The sequence below is a fragment of the Echinops telfairi genome, unplaced genomic scaffold, assembly GCF_000313985.2.
Source record: "Echinops telfairi isolate 266 unplaced genomic scaffold, ASM31398v2 ScPeMD7_3;HRSCAF=10, whole genome shotgun sequence".
NCBI lineage: Eukaryota > Metazoa > Chordata > Mammalia > Afrosoricida > Tenrecidae > Echinops > Echinops telfairi.
Window position 1 is genome coordinate 58957620 of NW_022103899.1, and position 20298 is coordinate 58977917.

The 20298-nt window shown below is 52.8% G+C and overlaps 1 protein-coding gene across 1 annotated transcript in view; it reads left to right on the forward strand.

The window, feature by feature from the left end:
• INPP5D (inositol polyphosphate-5-phosphatase D) overlaps positions 1–20298 on the forward strand; it is a 109060-nt gene that overhangs the window by 6606 nt on the left and 82156 nt on the right. Inside the window, exon 2 of the mRNA XM_045294330.1 lies at positions 17154–17214. Coding sequence (XP_045150265.1) covers positions 17154–17214 — 61 coding nt within the window. The remainder of the gene's footprint in view (positions 1–17153; positions 17215–20298) is intronic.

A 20298-nucleotide genomic window follows, 5' to 3' on the forward strand; every position in this document is an offset into this window, starting at 1 on the left:
GTCTTCAGCGATCGGGTCAGGAAGGTGAGCATCACAGAATGCCGGGTTATTAGAGCAAAGTGTTCCTGCATTAACACTTAACATATAAATATATGTATGTAGATCTATGTCCCTATCGTTACATATAAATATATTTACATATTTACGTGCCTCTATTTATACCTCTATAAATGTCCTTTGCCTCCTAGTTCTTTCCTCTATTTCCTTTGCCTTTCCTCTTGTTCCACTGTCATGTTGGACCTCCATTCAGCTTTCAGTAATTCCTCTCCGCCAGCCCTCACTTCTAAGGAGCAGAATATGCCGGATGTACTTCTTCCAAGACACATTGTTTCATTCCTTTGGCAGTTCCCGGCATGCTTTTCACCAGTACTGTCCTTACAACTGTCCTTACAAGGCATCCGTTCTTCTGAGGTCTTCCTTGGTCACCGGCCAGCTTCTGCAGACATAGGAGATGATGGAAACGTCCATGGCTCGAGTCCAGCTCCCCTTCGTCCTCAGACTTGAAGATGTCCAGGGCAGCGGCCCGCCCACTGCAACATGCCGTCGTGTTTCCGGACGGCTGTGACTCCAGGGTGTTTATCCCTGACAGTTCCCATCTTCTCTCGGTGCATGGTGATGCTGCAGATTGATCGGTTGGGAGGCTCTTTTGTTTTCTTGAGGTTGAAGTGTCATTCGTACTGAAACCCGTAACGTGTGATCTTCATCAGTCAGTGCGTCAAGCCTTCCTCACTCTCAGCGAACAAGCTTGCGTCGTCTGCGTGGTGCAGGCTGTGAACGAGTCTTCCTGCAATTGTACTACTGTTCTTCTTCCAGCTTCTCAGACGTCTGCTTAGCATACAGCTGGAATACATAAGGTGGAAATATACAACCCTGGCGCTCACCGCTCCTGACTTAAATCTGGGCAGCATCTCTTTGTCCTGTTCCCGCGGCGGCCTCTCAGTTCATAGACAGGTTCCACATGAGCTCAGTGAAGTGCTTGGAATTCCCACTCCTCCCACGTATGTATCACTGGCTATGATCCACGTAGACGAGGGGTCTCAAACTGATGGCCTGCGGGCCACAGGCGGCCCCCTGAGGTAATTTTTTGTGGCCCTCGATGCTCTGAAATGAAATGAAAATAGAAAAAATTGTTATGAAGAAAATAGTGCTTAGGGGAGATCAAGGCAATACCGTACACACAATTCCCTCGAGAACCCTTTACCTACTGAAGACCAGTGTACACGTGGCCCAGTGCCTTTCGGGGGGCCTGTGGACGTGGATAAATGCGCTCACTCAGTTCTGGTGACCTTTGGAAGCGATATGTCTGCCACTCTCAGTGTCACGTAACGGACACAGATCCCACTAGCGAAAAGGTTAAACAGAGCACTCTGGGTTGTGCTGTTAGGAATCCTACCTAGCGGCAGCGCTAGTTAACATTTTTAGAGGGAAACCATTGTGTGAGCAACTATTTTCGTCCGTGAAATTAAATGAAACGGCATGCAGATTGAGATTAACTGATAAACATCTATCTGCCTTAATGAAGATGGTCTGTTCTCAGTCTTTGAATCCAGATATTGGAAAACGAGTAGGAGGAAAGTGCTGGCAAGTTTCGGGTAAAAAAGAATAATTTTAGTTTTATAAATACAGTAAATAAAACAAATGTTTAAATAAAAGCAATTATATAGTGTTTTTAATTATCCTATCCATATTCCTGAATCCTCACTTCAAAATATACATTTAACAAAATTTGCGAATGTGATGTGGTCCAACTTGCCTGTTGTACCAAATGGCCCGTGTTTTCATTGGGTTCGACAGCCCTGACCTAGAGGAAGCCTTTGCTGAGCCAAGAAGGACACAAGTCAAGGTCATTCTGACACTGCTTTCAGCCAAGAGCCATCTGATAACAGCAGTGATAGCCCTCAGGCCAGGTCCTCTTCTGAACCTGGCTTGACTTTCTGGCAGCCCCCTGTGGATGCAGGGCTGCCTCCGCCCATCCCCTCTCGTAGATGATGCTGGCTCGCTGTCTACTTCTGTAGTCCTCTTTGGATGAGGCTTTCTGCCTCCTTCAGGGTTTTGTCCACTGGATCCTTCAGTGCTATCGACTCAGGGCTGGACGTTTGCCCCTTTGCGTGTTTCTAATCATCTGTTTTGTCTCCTCCGGGAGACGTTTGACATCTTCGTCCCACTCTGCGGGAGCGAATGTCTTTCACCTCATTGTTCTACTGGGGCAGCGACTCCATGTTCAGGAGCGGGTTTCGGAATCTCTTCTGACACCCACTTTGGTCTTATCTTGCTTCCACCTTTCGGATGACGGACCCCTTTTGCTTTCCTCGTGTCTGATGTCCCTGATGTTTTCCCACAGCTCCCAGGTCTGGGTCGCGAGTGTTCCCCGCACCAAATCGATTCTTGAGATGGGCTCTGCATTCCAGTGGGATGTACTCAAGGTTGTGTTTTTGTTCTGAATCATCATCATGGTTCTCTCCCGCTAAGTGGGTGCGTAGGGGGGGCTCACTGGCTTTGTCGGCGCCTCTCTGGTGACTGCCGCTGGAGAACACCTTTTGTAGCTCTCCTCGGCACAGCAGTGTCTCTGCAGAGCCTTCGTCTGCGAGCTGACCGCATGACTCACCTTGTCGTTGCTGCCTGATTGAGAGGCCACCGCGGGGAAGTGTGGGCACCACGCTACCCCAGGCCAGTTAGCGTGAGGGACATTCTTCCTTCTGAGGTGAAAGGTGAGTCATGACGTCCGTCTCAGAGTGGGGAGAGAGCCAATCTGCGGAGAAAACGGTCGCACAGAGAGCTGGAGGAGAAAGAGGCAGAAGGAGTCACGCCTGGCACTTCCGGAGGCTATGGGAGACCCTGGGGCTGTCACAAGCGGCCTCCTCGGAGGAAGCAGTTAAAGAGATGGAGACAGGAAGAGGGGTTGAGTGACGCACTTCCGGCCTGAAGCTGTGAGGGGCCAAGCCGAGGCTGTGGAAGTCTGGGGGACAGAGGAGTCCAGGGCACCGGGAGGAGACGGGGAGGGAGGGATCCGCCCCGTTCCATCGAGAGAAGAAAGATCATGGAGAGGAAATGGTGGATTGTTCAGTCCCAAGTTAAGAAGCTACCACAGAGAGCTCTAACATCGCACGGCTCTGAGGGAGCCACCGGGAGGCAGGGTTGAGAAAGTGGGGGATCAGATGAACCAGGTCTTTTATCCCCATTAACTAGAAAACATGATAGCAATAAATACCAAGATACAAACACTCTGGGTTCAATGTTACTTATTGCACAGCGTCCGTGGAGGGTTACCTCTGAAAGCCAATGCAGTTCACGAGTCCAGCCCCTGCACTCACCACCAGCCCTGTCTGGACCGGACCGACTGGCCAGGCCTCTTGTTGTTCTTGTTGCTAGCTGCTGTGGAGTCGGTTCTGACCCGGAGGACCTCATGCACAGCAGAGCAAACACTGCCTGGTCCTGCTCCATCCTCACAGGTGCTGTGCCATTTGAGCGCACTGTTGCAGCCACCGTGTTACCCTGTCACGTCAAGGCCCCTCCACTTTTCCAAGCATGATGTCCTTCTCTGGGGACTGGTCTCTCGTGACAACATGGCCCAGGTTGGTGAGACCAAGTCTTGCCAGCCTTGCCTCTAAGGAGCATTGGGACGATACTTCTTCCAAGACAAATGTATTTGTCCTTTTGGCAGTCCGTGGTACTTTCAGTCGTCTGTGTGAGCACCGCCATCCACCCTCGTGGGTTCTAGAGGGGTCTAGAAACAAGGTTTTGGATAAAGAGAGCAGCAATCTTCCCAGAAACTTTTTAGACGGTCATGTAAGGAATCGAATGAAAGGTGCTAGCTATAAAGAAGGACAGTACTCGCTCGCCCACTCAGAGACTCGGGAGCCTGGGGAAGTGGCTGGTGGGTCTTCTCGCTCACTTTCTCTTTCTCTCTCTTTGCTTAGTGGCTGAGTACTTGAGCGTTTCTGTCCTCCAGGAACTGTCTGTCTGTCTGTCTGTCTGTCTGTCTGTCTATACGGAGCCCTGGTGGCCTAGTGGCTAGAGTTGGACTGCGACCCACAAAGACGGTTTAAGAGTGACCGTCTCAGAAGCCCACAGGGGCAGTTCTGCTCTGTCCTGTAGGGCTGCTGTGAGTTGGCACCGAGTGGTCTTGTTTTCCTTACTATCAACAACACCCAACCCAAAGGTTGGTGGTTCAGATCCACCCAGAGGCACCTCAGAAGCAAAGCCTGTCGATCTGTTGCCAGACGATCAGGAATGGAGCACGACTCTCTTATGAAAGACACGGGGTCACCAGGAGTCAGGGTCTACTGGACGGCAACTGGTCGGGTGTATTGTTACTGTGAGGGGCCATCTAGTCGGTCAGACTCACTGGGATGCGCGGTCCAACAGAGGGAACCACTGCCTGGCCCTGCATCCTGCATCCTGCATCAGCATCTCCATGACGCTCTGACTGTTTCTCTGACCCTCTGTTTTACCAAGTCCGTTTCGAGAGGCTGGTCCTTCCTGAATGCGTGCCCGAGTCTTGCCAGCCTCACTCCTAAGGAGCATTCTGGCTGGACTTCTTCCGAGTCTGGCAGTCCATGTTGTATAGCGACATAATGCACGTCCATCAGTTCTGGTCTGGTCTTCCTTAAGTGTCTGCTTTCTGTTCTCTTGCCGCTAGACCTAGGGATGGGTTTGCTGAAAGCGGAAGAGGGACCGTCTGGGAAACCCACAGGGCAGTTAGTTCTGCCCTGCAGGGTCGCCATGAGCTGGAATCCACTCCATCGCAGTGAGTGTGGTTTGGGGTTGACAGTAACTGTGTGTCACTTTACGACACTGTGTGTGCACTGCTTTCCATCATGTAACTCAGTCTGTATTTATTTATCTATTTTGCAGTGTCAGTTTCCCCCTAATTCACTGTCTCCCACATGTGGTGGATGTGCACAACATGGCTTTCCTACTGTCAGGTGCTCAGGGTATAGGCCTCATCTTGCTCTTAAAACACGGCGGCAACGAACTTCCCCGTGCGGGAACGAGCATCGGCATTTCCCGGGGCTCTTGGTGCCCAGGGATGGAATGATGGACCAAAGGACTGTTGGAAAAGGCCTTTGATACAGAATGTCGTATCCTCCTGTGTGTAGTAGGGAGGGCTGCCCCCTCCTTCCAGTCTCCCCACTGCGGTATTTCCCCCAATGTGCGAGGTCACGAAAGCACTCGGGTGAAGTGAGTTGTCACAGGTGACCCTTTGCTTTGCATTTGCTGGGTTGCAGCCAGGTTGCGCCTGCGTGATAAGATTTCGTGACCTTCCTAATTCCCCTTTGGGGGATGGGCCGGTCAATCCTCTTGACCCGCGTCTCTAGGGCACTTGTCCTGCCTCCTCCTCTGTGGCCCGAGGTCTGCAGATCACGTGGGTTTTGCCTTGAGCCGGCATGACTACTACTGCTGTTGAACTCATTGCCGTGAAGTCGGGTGGATCCGGCCTCACGGGCCGGGGCCGACAGGACAGAACACATAGCTGCCCCGTGGGGTTTTTTCGGCTGTCACCTCTCTAGAAGCAGACAGCCTCATCTTCCCCACTTAGGGCAGCTGGGGGGTTAGAACCGTCACCCTCTCAGTAGCAGCCAAGTGTTTCACCAGGGAGCTACTAGGGCTCTTTTGTTTTTGAAGTTTCAGAAGTCATACATCTGTTTTTCACACTAAACTCTATTGCTTTTGTTCTCTTGTGACTTTTTCCTTGGCTTTACAATGTCAAGACTCACTCCTCAGGCAGGAATCCCCTTCTGTCCCTCCCTGTGGAAGGCAGGATGGTTTGAGTTAAAACTCAAACTCACTGCCGCGGAGCCGATTCTGACTCGCAAGCCACCCTGTGGGACAGAGTAGAACTGGGCCCGTGGGGTTTCCAAAGCCGTGATGTTCAGGAAGTAGACCTGCCTCATTTTTCTCCTGCAGAGTGGCTGGGGATTTGAACTGACAATTTGAACTGAATGATTAACCACTGAATCACCAGGGCTCCTTAGAGTTCATCACACTCTCAACTCCCGGCCATCAGATCAATGCTGACTCCTAACAAGCCTCTGTGGGTAACTCTTTAGGGAGTAGAAAGCCCAGTCTTTCTCCCGAGGAGCTGCTAGTGGTTTCAAACTGCCGACCCCACAGATCGCAGCCCACCGTGTAACTACAAGGGCTTAGAGCTAACAGGCAGGGTTGAAGTCAACTACTCACTCCACTGGATTTCTCATCTGAAAACCAGGCACTTGATGTTGACATTTGATGTGGCTGCTGAATGGATGTAAATGTTTGCCAGGGATTGAGCCAGGATCTGATAAGAACAAATAGCGCTATCATGGTTTGATTTTTATCCCCTTCGATGCTGGTCACGTTAATCTCTCTGCGATTAATGGAACGGGATGCTGCAAGATAAAGAGCCACGCATGTTTTTCTCCAGCGATCATCTTTTCAAATCACCCTTTATTGGATCATTTCTTCCTTCCCCTCTCTTTGGCTGTAGGCTAAGTCTGAGTCCCAGTGGTGGGGGGAGTCACTCATTGAGCTGCTAACTCCAGAGTCAGTGGTAAGACCCACCGGTCACTCGGTGGGAGAAAGAGGAGGCTATCAATTCCTGTAAAGATTTCAAAGTCTTAGAAGCCCAAAGGGGCAGTTCCACTCTGCTTCCTCAGGCCGCCAAGAGTTGGGACTGACTTGATGGTGGTGAATTTGGATTCGGGACTTAAGTCTTTGATATCTTTCCTGTCTCTTTAGCCTGTTCTGCGTACGGACGTCTTCTCTGCTCAGCCCAAATCATACCTTACTGATTACCATCATTTTGAAAAATATTTTATTTAGGGAATCTTCATATGTATTCTTCTCAAGTAGTCTTCCAGGTGACCAGGTAATCTCTGGGTGCAGAGGTGGGGCATGGAATAACACTGGGGTTTTGAATGGCATTGCGTTGACTCCATAATATGATTTGTGAAAAAGAACGTGGACATTCCAGTGAGAATCGGTCTTCTCAACAACGAGAAGAGTTGATCGTTTCCTTCGCGCCTATCTTTATTATTTTTTTTTTTCAGAGCTATCCTGGGTGTTTTGTTTTTTTTAAATCAATTTATTGGGGCTCATACAATTCATCACAATACATAGATCAATTGTGTAAAGCACATCTATACATTTGTTGCCCTCATTATTCCCAAAATTTGCTTTCCTCTTGGGTTCCCGGAATCAGCTCATTTTCCTTTTTTCCCCTCCCCCTCCCTTCCCCCTCCCCTCTCCCCCATGCACCCTTGATAATTTATAAATTATTATTGTATCTTATATTACACTGTCCGGCTATTTATTGGTCTGATGATCCTGGCTTCTTAACTCACTGCATTGGCCACTGCCGTGGGGCACGAGAGTAGGAAATACCTAGAGTGGGAGGGGCAACGTGAGAGTCGAACATGGTTGCTGTTGGTCCTGCCGGAGCAGCCTCGGTTTCTCTCTTGAGGAAGAGCTTTGCAGGGCTGGTTCCTCTACTCCAGCGGCTCCTCTGGGTTCAGGGACATCATGGGCTCTGCGAGTCCCGGCTCAGACTTTCCACTCCCAAACATCTCCCTTTTCTCCGTGAAGGTCTTTAAGACGGTCAGAACCCCTGTGAGGAGCCCTGGTGGGACATTTAGAACTAGCCTCTGGCCCCCCAGTGTTGGGGCAAGGGGCTCAGGGTCCTGGATCTTGGGAAATGAGAGGGTCCTCGTGGTGGGCGACCAACACTCTGACCTGCCTCACCTCCACCTCTGCACTCCACATCTTGTCCAGACGGCTGCAACACTGAGCCAATCAAAACACATGCAAGCATCATTAGGGAAGACTTCAGGCAGGAGTCACACAGGGATCAAAAAAATGGCAGGAGTCGGGCAGAGCCAAACAGGAATGCTAATGACTTCTCTCACAGATGGTCTGAGCTCCCTCACAGCCCCTGATTCTGACTGAGAGAGAATGTTTCTGAGGATGCCCATAACTCTTCATCTGGTGGAGCGGTTGCCCATAACTGTTCATCTCGGGGAGTGGTTCTCAACCTTCCTCCTGCCGCCACCCTTTCATGCAGTTCCTCATGTGGGGGTGACCCCCAACCATAAAGTTATTTTCGTTGCTACTTCATCACTGTAATTTTGCTACTATTATGAATCGTCATGTAAATATCTGATATGCAGGATGTATTTTCATTGTTACAAATTGAACATCATTAAAGCACAGTGATTCATCACAAAACAGTATGTAATATAGATTGTGAAATATTTATTTCTAAGGACAAGTAAATGAAATTTTGTCTTGAAGCATGGTGTAGCATAGGTAACAGTCTTAATACAGCAACAGTAAACTACATTGCTACATTTTGCCACAGTATGCGTAAAAAGCCAACTTCAGGGAGAAGGTTGAGATAGCTTCTTTCTTAACAGATCCGCATATCTGCATGTGGGTGGATAAGACCATCAGAAATATGTTTTCCGATGGTCTTAGGTGACCCCTGTGAAAGGGTCGTTGGACCCTTTGAGAACCGCTGACCTAAGGAGTAATACCAGACCCAAACCAAAGTGACGTCAAGTTGATGCCGACTCATAGTGACCCTGTAGGAGAGTGTAGAACTGCCCCTGTGGGTTTCTGAGACAGGAACTGGTCCCAAGAGTAGAAAGCCTCATCTTTCTCCTGAGGAGCTGCTGGTGGTTTCGAACTGCTGACCTTGTGTGAATCACAGCCCCCACGCCAGCACTCCCCAGGGCGCACAGTTGCTGTGACAAACGAATGTTTTTCAGAAGGATGAGCGAAACACTGAGATGTTTCTTCCTACTCCCCATCCTTTTTCTTCTTGTCATGAGGTGCCGTGGGTCAGTTCAGCTCATAGCCCCCCGAAGTGCCCCAGAATGAAGCAGGGCCCCGCTCCGTCCGGGGCGTCCTCATGATTGTTGCCACGGTCTAGCCCTTCATTGCTGGACACAGCCCCTGCTGGGTCCATTCACCTCCTTTAGGGCCTCTCTCTCTCTCTCTCTCTCTTTTCTCTGCTGAACTTTATCAAGTATGGTGTCCTCCAGGAATGGCTCTCTCCTGATGACATGCCCAAATGACGGGAGACAAGGCTCGCTGCCCTCACTCTGAAGGGGCCACCTGACGGCACGTCTCCGAGACAGGTCTGACTGTTCTGCTAGCAGGCCACGCTAACACTCGCTGTCCCATGCCGGGCGGGCCGGTCCAGAAAGGCCTTTCCCAAGGAAGGCACCCCTCCTCTTGGTCATCCTTGGTTAGCGTCCCAGGGAGAAACCCTTCTAACCCCCACTTCATCTGGGGATGAGGCGATCTTATAGCACAGCCAAGTTGAGTATCAGAAAGTTCTTAACCCTGGACTGGAACCCAACCATTGGACAGCCAGCACCCGCACCCCCAAAACCTATACCCCAGACTGTTGTAAACCACCAGAAGCCCAGGGGAGGGCTGGCAGAGCCAAGAGCCGTGAGCTGCTGTTGGGTGGTGTCCCTGGGGTGGTGGTTGTCAAGCACTGTGGAGCTCCGGAGTCTTTTCTTCAAACCACACTTGGCACATGCTGGCGCGGCTGCTACTGGGTGCCAGGGTGCCCGTTCTGACCCACAGTGACCCGGTGCACAACAGAGGGAAGCATCACCCAGGCCGGTTCTGTCCTCACCCCTGCTCTTACATTTGAGCCCAGCAAAGGGCTCCAACTGTTTGCATGCACGGATGATGTTGATGTACAGAGGAGCCCTGGCAGCGTAGTGGTGATGCCCTGGGCTGCTAACCGAAAGGTCAGCAGTGTGAAACCACCAGGCGCTCTGTGGGAGAAAGACAGGGCTTTCTACTCCCACGCAGAGTTATAGTCTCAGACAGGGCTTTCTACTCCCACGCAGAGTTATAGTCTCAGACAGGGCTTTCTACTCCCCCGCAGAGTTATAGTCTCAGACACCCAGCGGGGCAGCTCTACCCCATCCCACAGGTCACGAGGAGTCGAGGAGTCGGCATCGACTCAGTGGCAGTTGAGTTTTATTATTATTGTTTGTGATCTATATACATGCATACAATCTGCTAACCCCAGGGTCGGTGGTTCAACACCCCCCCACCCCCTTCGCTGCTCCGAGTGGAAACAGATGAGGCTCACTGCTCCAGTACAGATTCACAGTCTCAGAAGCACGGGGTCGCGGGGGGTGGGGGTGGGGGTGGGGGTGTTGGAATGGATTCAGCCGCGGTGAGTCAGGTGCAGGGGTTTCACCAGCATAGGAAGGATCCCTGGTGGCCCCGTGAGTTAAGCGTCGGGAGGCTAACCCCAAGGTTGGTGGCTCGAGCCTAGCAGCCGCCTACCCCTCTGGAGAAAAATGTGGCAAAGTCTGTGTCCACTGGGACAGTCTCAAAACCCCAAGGAGCAGCTCTTGTCTGTCCACAGGATTGCCACGAGCCAGACTCCACCAGACAGCCGTGGGCATATGCCTATGTGGTGCATGCATGTATGTATATATGTAACGTGTGTGTGTGTGTGTGTGTGTGTAGCTTCTGTAAGAAAGGGCTTCCAAGAAGTTCATCACAACCTTTCCCTTCAAACTTTTGGCACCCTCCCGACGTATGCTTAACAGGAGCCCTGTCGGTGCCGTGGTTACTCACTGGGCTGCTAACCTCAAGGTCAGCAGTTCCAAGCCACTACTTGGGAGAGAGATGGGGCTTTCTACTCCCATCAAGTGTTACAGTCACATTAGGGGAGTAGAAAGCCTCATTTTTCTCTCCTGAGGGTCGGTGGCGGTTTGGACTTGCTGACCTTGCGGCTAGCAGCCCGATGCATAACTGTTAGGCCACGGGGACTCCTGAATATACTTACCACAGTATGTCCGGCTGGAGATGTCGTGTGCTGGCAACGGTGAAGAACCGGCTCAGTGACGGTGGGTAAAAAAGGAGAGTTTTTACTTAGGGGGCCTTGAGTTCCTGTTAATACTGGTGGAGTAATTCAGAAGGGGTATCAGTCATGGTTGTACCGCACAAAGCGTATTGACAATGGTACCGAATTATACATACAGAAGGTGTGGAATCAGAGAATGTTTTGTTAGGTGTGTTTTTCCAGAAATTAAAAAATAAGTACATGAATAACCATGAGTACAAAAAGAAGAAACTGTTCTAGAATTGATTGTGGTGAGGACTGTATAACTCTTCTTGGGTGAAGTGCCAATAAGACTATTTCCCGCCCCCGCCCCCCCCAAAAAAAGGTATAGTCTCAGAACTCACGGGACAGGTGTGGGTCTCTGGGTCAGCACCGCTTCGATGGCGATGAGTCTGGCTTTTTTTGGTTCAGTGTGTGCATATGTACGCATGTGTGTCTATGTAGTCGATGCACATGCATCTATGTTGTGTGTATGTAGATGCACAGGGTGTGTTGCATGTATGCAGGTGTGTCATGTGTATGCAGATGCACAGGGTACAGTACATGCATGCAGGTGTGTTGTGTGTGTGTAGAATCACAGTGTGTGCTGCATGCCTGCAATTATGCATATAGTAAAACCTGCAAAAGCCAGAACCTGAGTGCGTTGGGAACCTGCCAGAGAAGGAAAATGCCAACTATTTCCCACAGAAGCGACTGATAAGAAGAGTGAGGAGGTGGCGCCCTGTCAGAGGCTGACAATGTTCTGGGCCCGGAAAGGCCCCGGAGCTCTGACTCCCACAGGCGTCAGTGCAGACGGCTGCGGATGCACGTCTGTGTGTGTGTGTGTGTGTGTGTGTGTGTGTGTGTTCATATGGGGACAGAGCGACTGTGCCCCTCCCTCTGAAGAGCGTGACAGGAAGCAGGGAGCAGGCAGGACTGTTCCTCTAAACTGCTTCTGCTAAGCTGCTTTGGCCCCAGGAAACGCAAGAGTCCCCCACGACTGGGGGCCTCTCCCAAAAGTCCGGGACATGGTTGAAAGAGTCCCAAGCCCCTCTCTCTCTGTGGCCCTGGAGTTGGGCTCCTGTGGGCCTTCAGTGCTGTGGGGACTTCCATCTCCCTGCATCTTGGTTTTGCCCCAGTGTTTCTGGGACATCTTTGAAGATACCCTGCAGGCTCACCTGCCCCTCTGGGCCTTCCTCACTGGGGGGTGGGGTGACCATCTCTTTTCTACTCTGTCTACAAACCTGCAGGGTCTGCCATGGGGGAAGGTGGTTCCCGAAGTCCTCCGCCCTCAGCCCAGTAAGAGCCTGTTCTCAATCTCGCTGCATTTGCATATCGAGAAGAGGAAGTGTCCGGAGCCCTGTGCTGAGAGATAAAGAGGGTGGGCCACGTGCCTGCGGGAGCCAGGCTCTTTGAAGGAGGCTCAGGCTGGGCTGGGCTGTGGTGTGTCTCCCTGAGGGGAGCTGGAACCGGCTGCTGGTTGGTCTTGGTCACTCTGACTCACAGTGACCCTGCAGTGGAGGAGAGCTGTCCCGCAGGACGGCCCGGGCTGTGATCTTTTAAAAAAATCATTTCGCTGGGGGCTCTCACAGCTCTTATAACAACACATACATCAATTGTATCAGTCACATTTGTGCATAGGTTGCCATCATCGTTTTCAAAGCATTTTCTTTCTACTTGAGCCCTTGGTAGAAAGGGCTCCTCTTCTTTCCCCTCCCCCCACACCCTCCCACTCTCGTGAACCCTTGATAAATGAGAAATTATTATTTTCATATTTTACACCGTCTGCTGTATCCCTTGACCCATGTATCTGTTGTTCATCCACCTGGAGTGGGGGTGGGGGGGTTATTATGTTGTTCATTGGGATCAGTTCCCCTGGGCGACGTTCACTGGAGCTGAGTATGGGTGGGTTTGAACAGATACATTTCTGGTTAACAGCTGAGGGGGGTTGAATGGATACATTTCTGGGTAACAGAACCTCTGGATTAGAGACTAATCTTTACTCCCTCGAATATAGACTCATAATGGTGTCCAGACAGGCTCTGAGTGCAGGTCATTGCCCATTTGCCTCACACCCACCCTCTAGGACAGGGCAGAACTGCCCCTGTGGGTTTCTGAGACGGAAACTCTTTACCGGAGTAGACAGCCTCATCTTGAGTAGACAGCCTCATCTTTCTCCAGAGGAGCAGCTGGTGGTTTCGAACTCTTGAGCTTGAGGCTTGCAGTTCAATGTATAACCACGACACCACCAGAGCTCCTCGAGGCAGGAAACACAAAACCCAAGAAGCCCACTGCCGTCAAGTGGATTCCAAAGGAGAGCGACCGAGGTAAGGTTTCCAAGACCGTACCCTGGAAAGGCTGCTGCAGACCCCACCTTTCTCAGGCAGAGCAACCGGTGGGTTTGCACCGCCCACCTTGTCTGTGGGAAGCAGCCCAGCGCTCACCCGCAGACCGGCCAGGGCCCTGGGGGGAGACCAGAGGATGGAGAAAAGGGAGGAAAAGAAGCTCTTCATTGAGCTGTGAGGTAGCTGAAGGTGATCCGACGCTGTGCTGGAACACAGATTGGGTCGTAAACATCAACGGAAAGGTGGATTTCTTTGTGGGCGACCTCCAATCGTAAAAGTGCGACTTGTCCTTTCAAAACGGAAACCCAGTCGAAGCAAAATCGCTGCGCGCAAGGCCACAGCCTCCATCACAGACGCTTTGCATCGATCCATGCGAAATGCGAACATGACGAGCCGCCAAGCAAAGGGAGTGTAAGCCACAAAGGACATCGCAGGACAGAAACACAAGGTGCTGGAGAGCTAAGAGAGGCTAATGAGGAGCAAGCGGTCCTCAGCTTGCTTTCTCTCACTTAGAAGAGTGGCAAAGATTCACAAATCTGATAACACTCCCTTGGCAGGGTGTGGGGAAATCGACATTGTCATATCCGGAGTTGGTGGGGAAGAAAAGAAATGATACAACCTGGTTGAGAAGCAAAGTCTTATCTTTATCCAAACGAGCAATCCCCACACCCTTCGGCCCAGCCTCTGATCTGTCTGCCAGCGCGTGGGGTTGGGTGTGTGCGTCAGTGTGGCAGATGGACAGACTCCCCGGGCCACCACCGCGGGTGGAGGTTGCGATCTTCTCATGCACTTCCTAACAACCGGGAAACCGAAGCTACGGACCCCTGTACACAAGCTCTTCGTTGCAGGGTTGTTCACGGTAGCAAAGAGCTGGACAACAGCCACTTGTGGTCCCTCATCAGGGGTTGGGTCAAGTGAATGATTATGCATCCACCACGCTTTGAATGGCAGTAAGCCATCTCTACTGGCCGACTTCTCTCGCTCTCTTTTTATTAAGGAGCCTTGGTGGGTGCAGTGACTAACAACTTGGTAGCCAACCCTGAAGACCAGTGGAACCCTTCAGCGGCTCCTTAAGAAACAGACGTGGCGTCTGCTCTCATCGTTCTTGGACACCCTGTGGGGCCAGTTCTACTCTCTCCCATAGGATCCGCATAGGATGCGTTTGGCTTCACGGCGATTGTTAATTTGGGACGACCTCTAATATTGGGGGTGGGGGGGATCACATTTCGTAACAGTATATATAGTAAGATAGTCTTTGTATTTGGAAGGTCTCCTCTTCCTCAATGATCCTCTAGTGCAGGGGTGTCAAACTGGCAGCACCTGGCCCACATGTGGCCCCTGAGGCAATTTTTTGTGGCCCACCATGCTCTGAAATAAAATGAAAATAGAAAAAATTGTTATGAATAGCACTTAGGGGAGATCAAGGCAATACCGTACACACAATTCCATCATTACAGTTTATTTCACAGCAGCGTGGGCCACGAAAAATTACCACAGGAGTCGCATGTGGCCCGCGGGTCACCGGTTTGACACCCCTGCACCATTGTCATCAAGCATGGTGTCCTTCTCCAGGGACTGGTCTGGTCCCTTCAGGCACCTGCCAAATTCCCTGCCATCGAGTCAATTCCCACTCAGGGACATTATAGGACAGAGTAGAGCTGCCCCTGTGGGGTTTCTGGGCTTTAAATCTTTACCGGAGCAGACAGCCTCATCCCTCTCCCAAAGAGCGGCTGATGGATTCAAACTCCTGACCGCTCAGTCAGCAGCCCAACACGTAACTCACTCCACCACCAGGGTTTCTTGTCTTCCCAGAAGAAATAAGAAAATAATGAGTCGCCCCTCACCTTAAATGCTAAAGCAGCGGTTCTCAACCTGTGGGTCAAGACCCCTTTGCGGGGGTCAAACAACCCTTTCATAGGGGTCGCCTAAAACCATCAGAAGACACATATTTCTGATGGTCTTAGGAACTGAGACACCGCTCCTCTATCCGTCGCTGATCTGGTGAGAAAGAAGCTATCTCAACCTTCGCACTGACGTTGGCTTCTGAGGTAGTTAGTTTATTGTGTCAACCTGGCCGATAAACACATGTGGGGTAATTGAAGGGCAGAGGGATAAATGGCCTTTCTAGTTCTCCGGTCTCTTGCTTTCTGATGGTTGGACCAGGGTGCAGCTGCCTTAGGCAGTTCCCTGCTTTAACTGGCAAGGCTCACTTCCTGCAAGACATCCCTGAGGAGAAGCTGTATGGACCTACCCTGATGCAGCCCTGGGTGCTGGAGCACCCATGTGGAGACCCCTGCCAGCACTGAGATGCTTACACATTCACTGACGTGGCTTTCCTCCTGTAGTCGGCATCATTGCATGTGTTTTGTGAGATGGAGGAGGACTTTGTGGATTGGTGTTGGACATATGGGTTAATGTTGGACTTGTGGGTTTGGGAATGTACAAGAAATGCACCAGGGGCACAGGGAAGTGTGGATGTGCGTGAATAACAGTGTGTCAATATCTGCCCATGGGGACCATATCAGGCCTCCCAGGAACATATGGCGTTGCTAATAAGGGATGTTGGGGGCCAGCAGGAGACACCCGTGAACTCTCTGAGCTTTCTTTTTTTAAATCATTTTATTGGGGGCTCATTCTCTGAGCTTTCTGTATCATAGTTCCGCACATCTGAAACTGCTTGTGAAAAATAAAATCTGCTTTATTTTAAAGTATTGCCTCTTCTCTCACTGGGAAATCTCTGAACCAGAGAATAGGTGCACTGGTGGTGCCTTGGGTTAAGCGCTGGTCTGCTCACTGAAAGTCCGGTGGTTCAAACCCACCCATCACTCGGTGGGAGAAAGATGAGGCTTTCTGGACCTATAAAGATGGGCCCTGGGGCACTGGGAGTTGGGATGGGCTCAGGGGCTGTGGGTGGAAGCAGAGGAAGGGAGAGCCTTCCTTTGAAGGTACAGAGGAACTATGATTTCTGGCATGGCCTCCAGCCCCAACCTCATGGTCACCCGGTCAATGTCAACTACTGGTCACCCTACAGGACAGGGTAGAACTGCCCGTGGGCTCTGAGACTTTCAGTCTTGATTAGAGTCAAGTAGTGTAGTGAAGAGTAGAAAGCCCCATTTTTCTTTCTCCCGAGGAGTTGGCTAGTAGTTTTGAATTGCTGACCTTGGGGTTAGCAGCCCAACACAGAACCACCATGCCACCAGGCCTCATAACCACCATGCCACCAGGCCTCCTCATAACCACAATGCCACCAGGCCTCCTCATAACCACCATGCCACCAGGCCTCCTTGGCATGTCCTAGTTTGAAGCAAGTATAGGCCTCACTCACCAGCAGCGGGATGCCGGAGGGAAGCCGGGTCGCCATTGGGGGGATGCTCAGCCTTCAGGAAAATGACCCCTGGGCAAAATCTCCAATGAAGAGGGAGGGAGTCCCAGAAGTCCCTGGGGCCTGGGGTGGCTTAGGCTTGGCAGGTGCTCTGTGACCTTCCGGAGTCCCTCTGCTGTGTGACACGAAGGAGCAGGAATAAAAGGATAGCCGTCCCTCTGGTGTGGCAGGGGAAGGGGGGCATCGGTGCAGGGAGCTCAGTGGAAGGGGCATGCTGGACCGCAGCTGTGCCTGATACCTGCCCAGCTCAGCCCCAGCAGATCCCTTCTGCTCCCGCACTGGCCAGGGCAGCTAGCTGGTGCTGCAGAAGACCCCCAGACTTGGGGGCGGGGCTTCTCTCAAACGGATGGGGCATCAGGCGGAGTGTCCGCATCCATGTCCAAATGGCCCCGCTGGCCTCTCCCTGGAGCCCCCGGTGCTCAGAGGCGGGGCCGGGATTGCGGGCAAGGTAGCCGAGCTCCAGCTCGAAGGAGGGTCAGCTGTGAGACGTAGCTCCTTCCTGCCGGGCTCCTGGTCTTCCTGGTTTCGAGGAAGGGGATACCAAGGCTTGACCGGGGTCCGTGCTCACGACCCCTCTGCTCTGTTTCAGGTATCGGAACTGCGTGTACACGTACCGAATCCTGCCCAACGAGGACAAGTTCACCGTTCAGGTACGTCCTTTAAGGCACAGAAATCGGGCTGCCCTGGGACCGCTATGGCAGAGAAAGCAAACCCCAGGAGGAAAAGGAGCAAGCAAAGCCAGGTGACCGTCACCTGCAGGGTGGGCGGGCTTCTCCTCCAGAAGTCCCTGGGGCCCGGGGTGGCTTAGGCTTGGCAGGTGCTCTGTGCCCCTCCGGAGACCCCTGCTGTGTGATGCGACGGAGCAGAAATGAGAGGTTATCGATCCCGCGGTCATAGGGCGCGGGGTGACAGTGCAGAAAGAGGGGCGTGGCCTGTGCTTTTCGACAGACTTGGGGGCTGGGGAGCTGGGGATGAGAGGGGGCAGTGGAGGAGGGAAGGGGTAGACGTGAACACGTGGGATGACAGAGCCTGCATTCTGTGCCCTGGGCATGTGTCCAGTGGATGAGAACGAGGCCCAAAGACGCCACATCGGACGGCTCCCGGCGACCCTTGTGTGCGGCAGTGAGCACCCCACAGGACCTTTCTGGGCTGTCGTCTTCAGGCAAACAGATCACAGGCCTCTCTTCCTCCTCGCTGCCGGGTGGATTCGCACTTGTCCACCCCAGGCCCGTGGGAGAAGCCTGCTCCTTGCCGTGGGTGAGAGCTCTGCCCCCCGCACCACCCCGGGGGGCTGCTGTCCACGGCGTCCGCGTGAGGCATGTCCAGGGCTTGGTTCGACCACAATGGGTGACAGTGTGGCGGCAGAGAAAGCTATTTGTATCTGGCTGAGATGATAACTCGGGGGTGGGGGTGGGGGGGGGGAGTGGGGGGTGGCAAAAGGCATGCCTGCACGTGGTCGGGTGTGCATGCACGTGGTCAGACGTGGGACATAGAGAGACACAGCAACCAGCAGGCAGTTGCAGGGACCAGGGAGCAGATGGCAAGTCCTGGAGTTGCAATGACAGGCCCTGCGGGGCTTAGTCAAGAACGTGGGCTGGGGTGGGGGTGGGGGACAGGGTCATGCCCCCCAGACAAAGCGGGAGAGCCACTGTCTGCCAGTCGTGTCTGAGGTGGCACGGTGACCTGCCAGGCGGCAGAGTAGAATGGCCCCCTATGGTGTGGGGGAGGGGGTTGCCTGGCTGCAGCCTTTTTAGGAGGAGATTACCAGGCCTTCCTCCTGAGGCACAGCTGGGAGGGCGGGAGCCACCAACCTTCCGGTCAGTTGCCAGTTGTGTGCGTGGTGTCGGGATTCTTGGCCTTGAAGGGAATGGTCAGTTCTGTCTGAGTCGCTCGGGACCAGAGGCAGAGCGGGAGCCAGGGTGGGCGGGGTCCCAGGTGGGTGGGGCCCAGGCCCGAATCACCAGAAATGCTCCCAGAGGAAAGGGCTAGGCTTCGCAGGATGTTGTATGGGGCTCAGAGAACTGAGAACTCCCCCTGGAGACATGCTTAAACCAAGCCAGGTGGTCCCGAAGCTGCCCTTTCGGCCTCCTGGGTCTGCATCTCCCGCTCGTTTGTGCTGCAGCGGAATTGCTATGCTGGGGAGAAATCAGCCTGAGCCCTACTCCGGCTGCTCATCTCCCTGCGCATGCTTCCAGCACCAGTGCTTGACTGTGGGCTTGAAGGTTAGCAGGTGGTCTAGAAGGGCCACCCGGCTCAACTCCAGGAGCTGATGTGGACACACGTATTGTAAGACAGTCCTTTCAGGTGACTGGAGCCCTGGTGTTGCTGCCGGGTAGACATTGGACTGCTTGCCTCAAAGTCAGTGGTTCAAACCCACCAGCTGCTCTGCAGGAGGAGGATGAGACTGTTTGCTCCCATGAAGAATCACAGCTTCCGGGAACTCTAACTATGTTTGCTCTGAGGAAAGGGATGTTTTTGTGGGGGGATCGTGGGCTCTCATGCTGCCTCTCATCAGTTGGGGATGTAGTGGTGGAGAGGAAGAAGGCTTTGGGCAGGTGGTTGGTTTTGTAGGCCTTGACATATCTTTCTAAGTCTCGGACTTGGCACAGCGAATAATGAGTCGAGCAGTTCGAAACCACCAGCTACCCCGTAGGAGAAAGACGAGGCTTTCTCAGGAACGCCCTGGGGCAGCTCCACCTGCCTTCTAGGCTCACAGTGAGTCAGCCTCGGCTGGATGGCAGAGCTTTGTTTTGAGGTTCCAGTTTCATGTTTGCACAGAGGACTCGGTGAACCTGACCTTGAGGACCACGTGAACTTGGCCTTCACAGATGGTTTGCTTTCTCACGTTAAAATCTGATCAAAGTGTTTGGTCTCTGTTTGTTTTCCTTTATGGTCCCTTCCGTTCTCAAAAGGGAAGAAACTTTAAGAGTGACTCTGCCTGGACCCGGAAAGGAGTTCTTATTCCGTAGTTTATACCCCCGGCCTGTGGGCAAGTGGAAGGCTTCACACTGGGAACACTGGCTTCGTGGGATCCTGGGTCCCTGGGAATTTCAGCTTGGCTCCAGCAGCTTCTGAATCTGGAGGGGCACCCTGCTTTGGGGGTTTCCAGGGCTCACGTTGGCGACCTTATATAGGGAGGAGGGGACAGACTGCAGTTCTTCGATGGAGCTGCCTTCCCCTCCCACCTGCTCAATTCTGGGTCCCCAGCCCCAACAGGGGCCTGACACCCCCAGCCTTTCTCCACACAGCCACTCAGGGGTCATGGCCTGGGCAGGAATGGACCCTCCGGGAATCAGGAATCCACTCAGGCCCACTCAGCCCGGGAACCATGTCATAGGGTCAGGACGTGGTTACCCCAGGCCACTGGCAAGATGGCCGATGGGCAGGCGGTTCTCAGAAGAGGTGTGGGCCTGGCAGGTGCCCCGTTCAAGGTGTCCGCTGCGTCCCTCGGCACGGTGACCAGCAGCAGGTAACCAGGTTGCTCCGTGGCCCTGGTGGTGTGAGGAAGTTTCCACCTTTGGGGACATGCCTTCTATAACAATGCCACCTGAAAACCAAACAAACAAAGAAACCCACGCGTGTCCGTTGGGCTGATTCTGACTCATGGGGAGCCCCACGGGGGTCAGCGTACAACTTGCCCCATCGGGTTGTTCACGGGCTGGCTTTTCACAAGCAAATCACCAAGCCAATCTTCCGCGGTGCCTGCGGGTGGGCTCCAAGGGTCCACCTTCCCG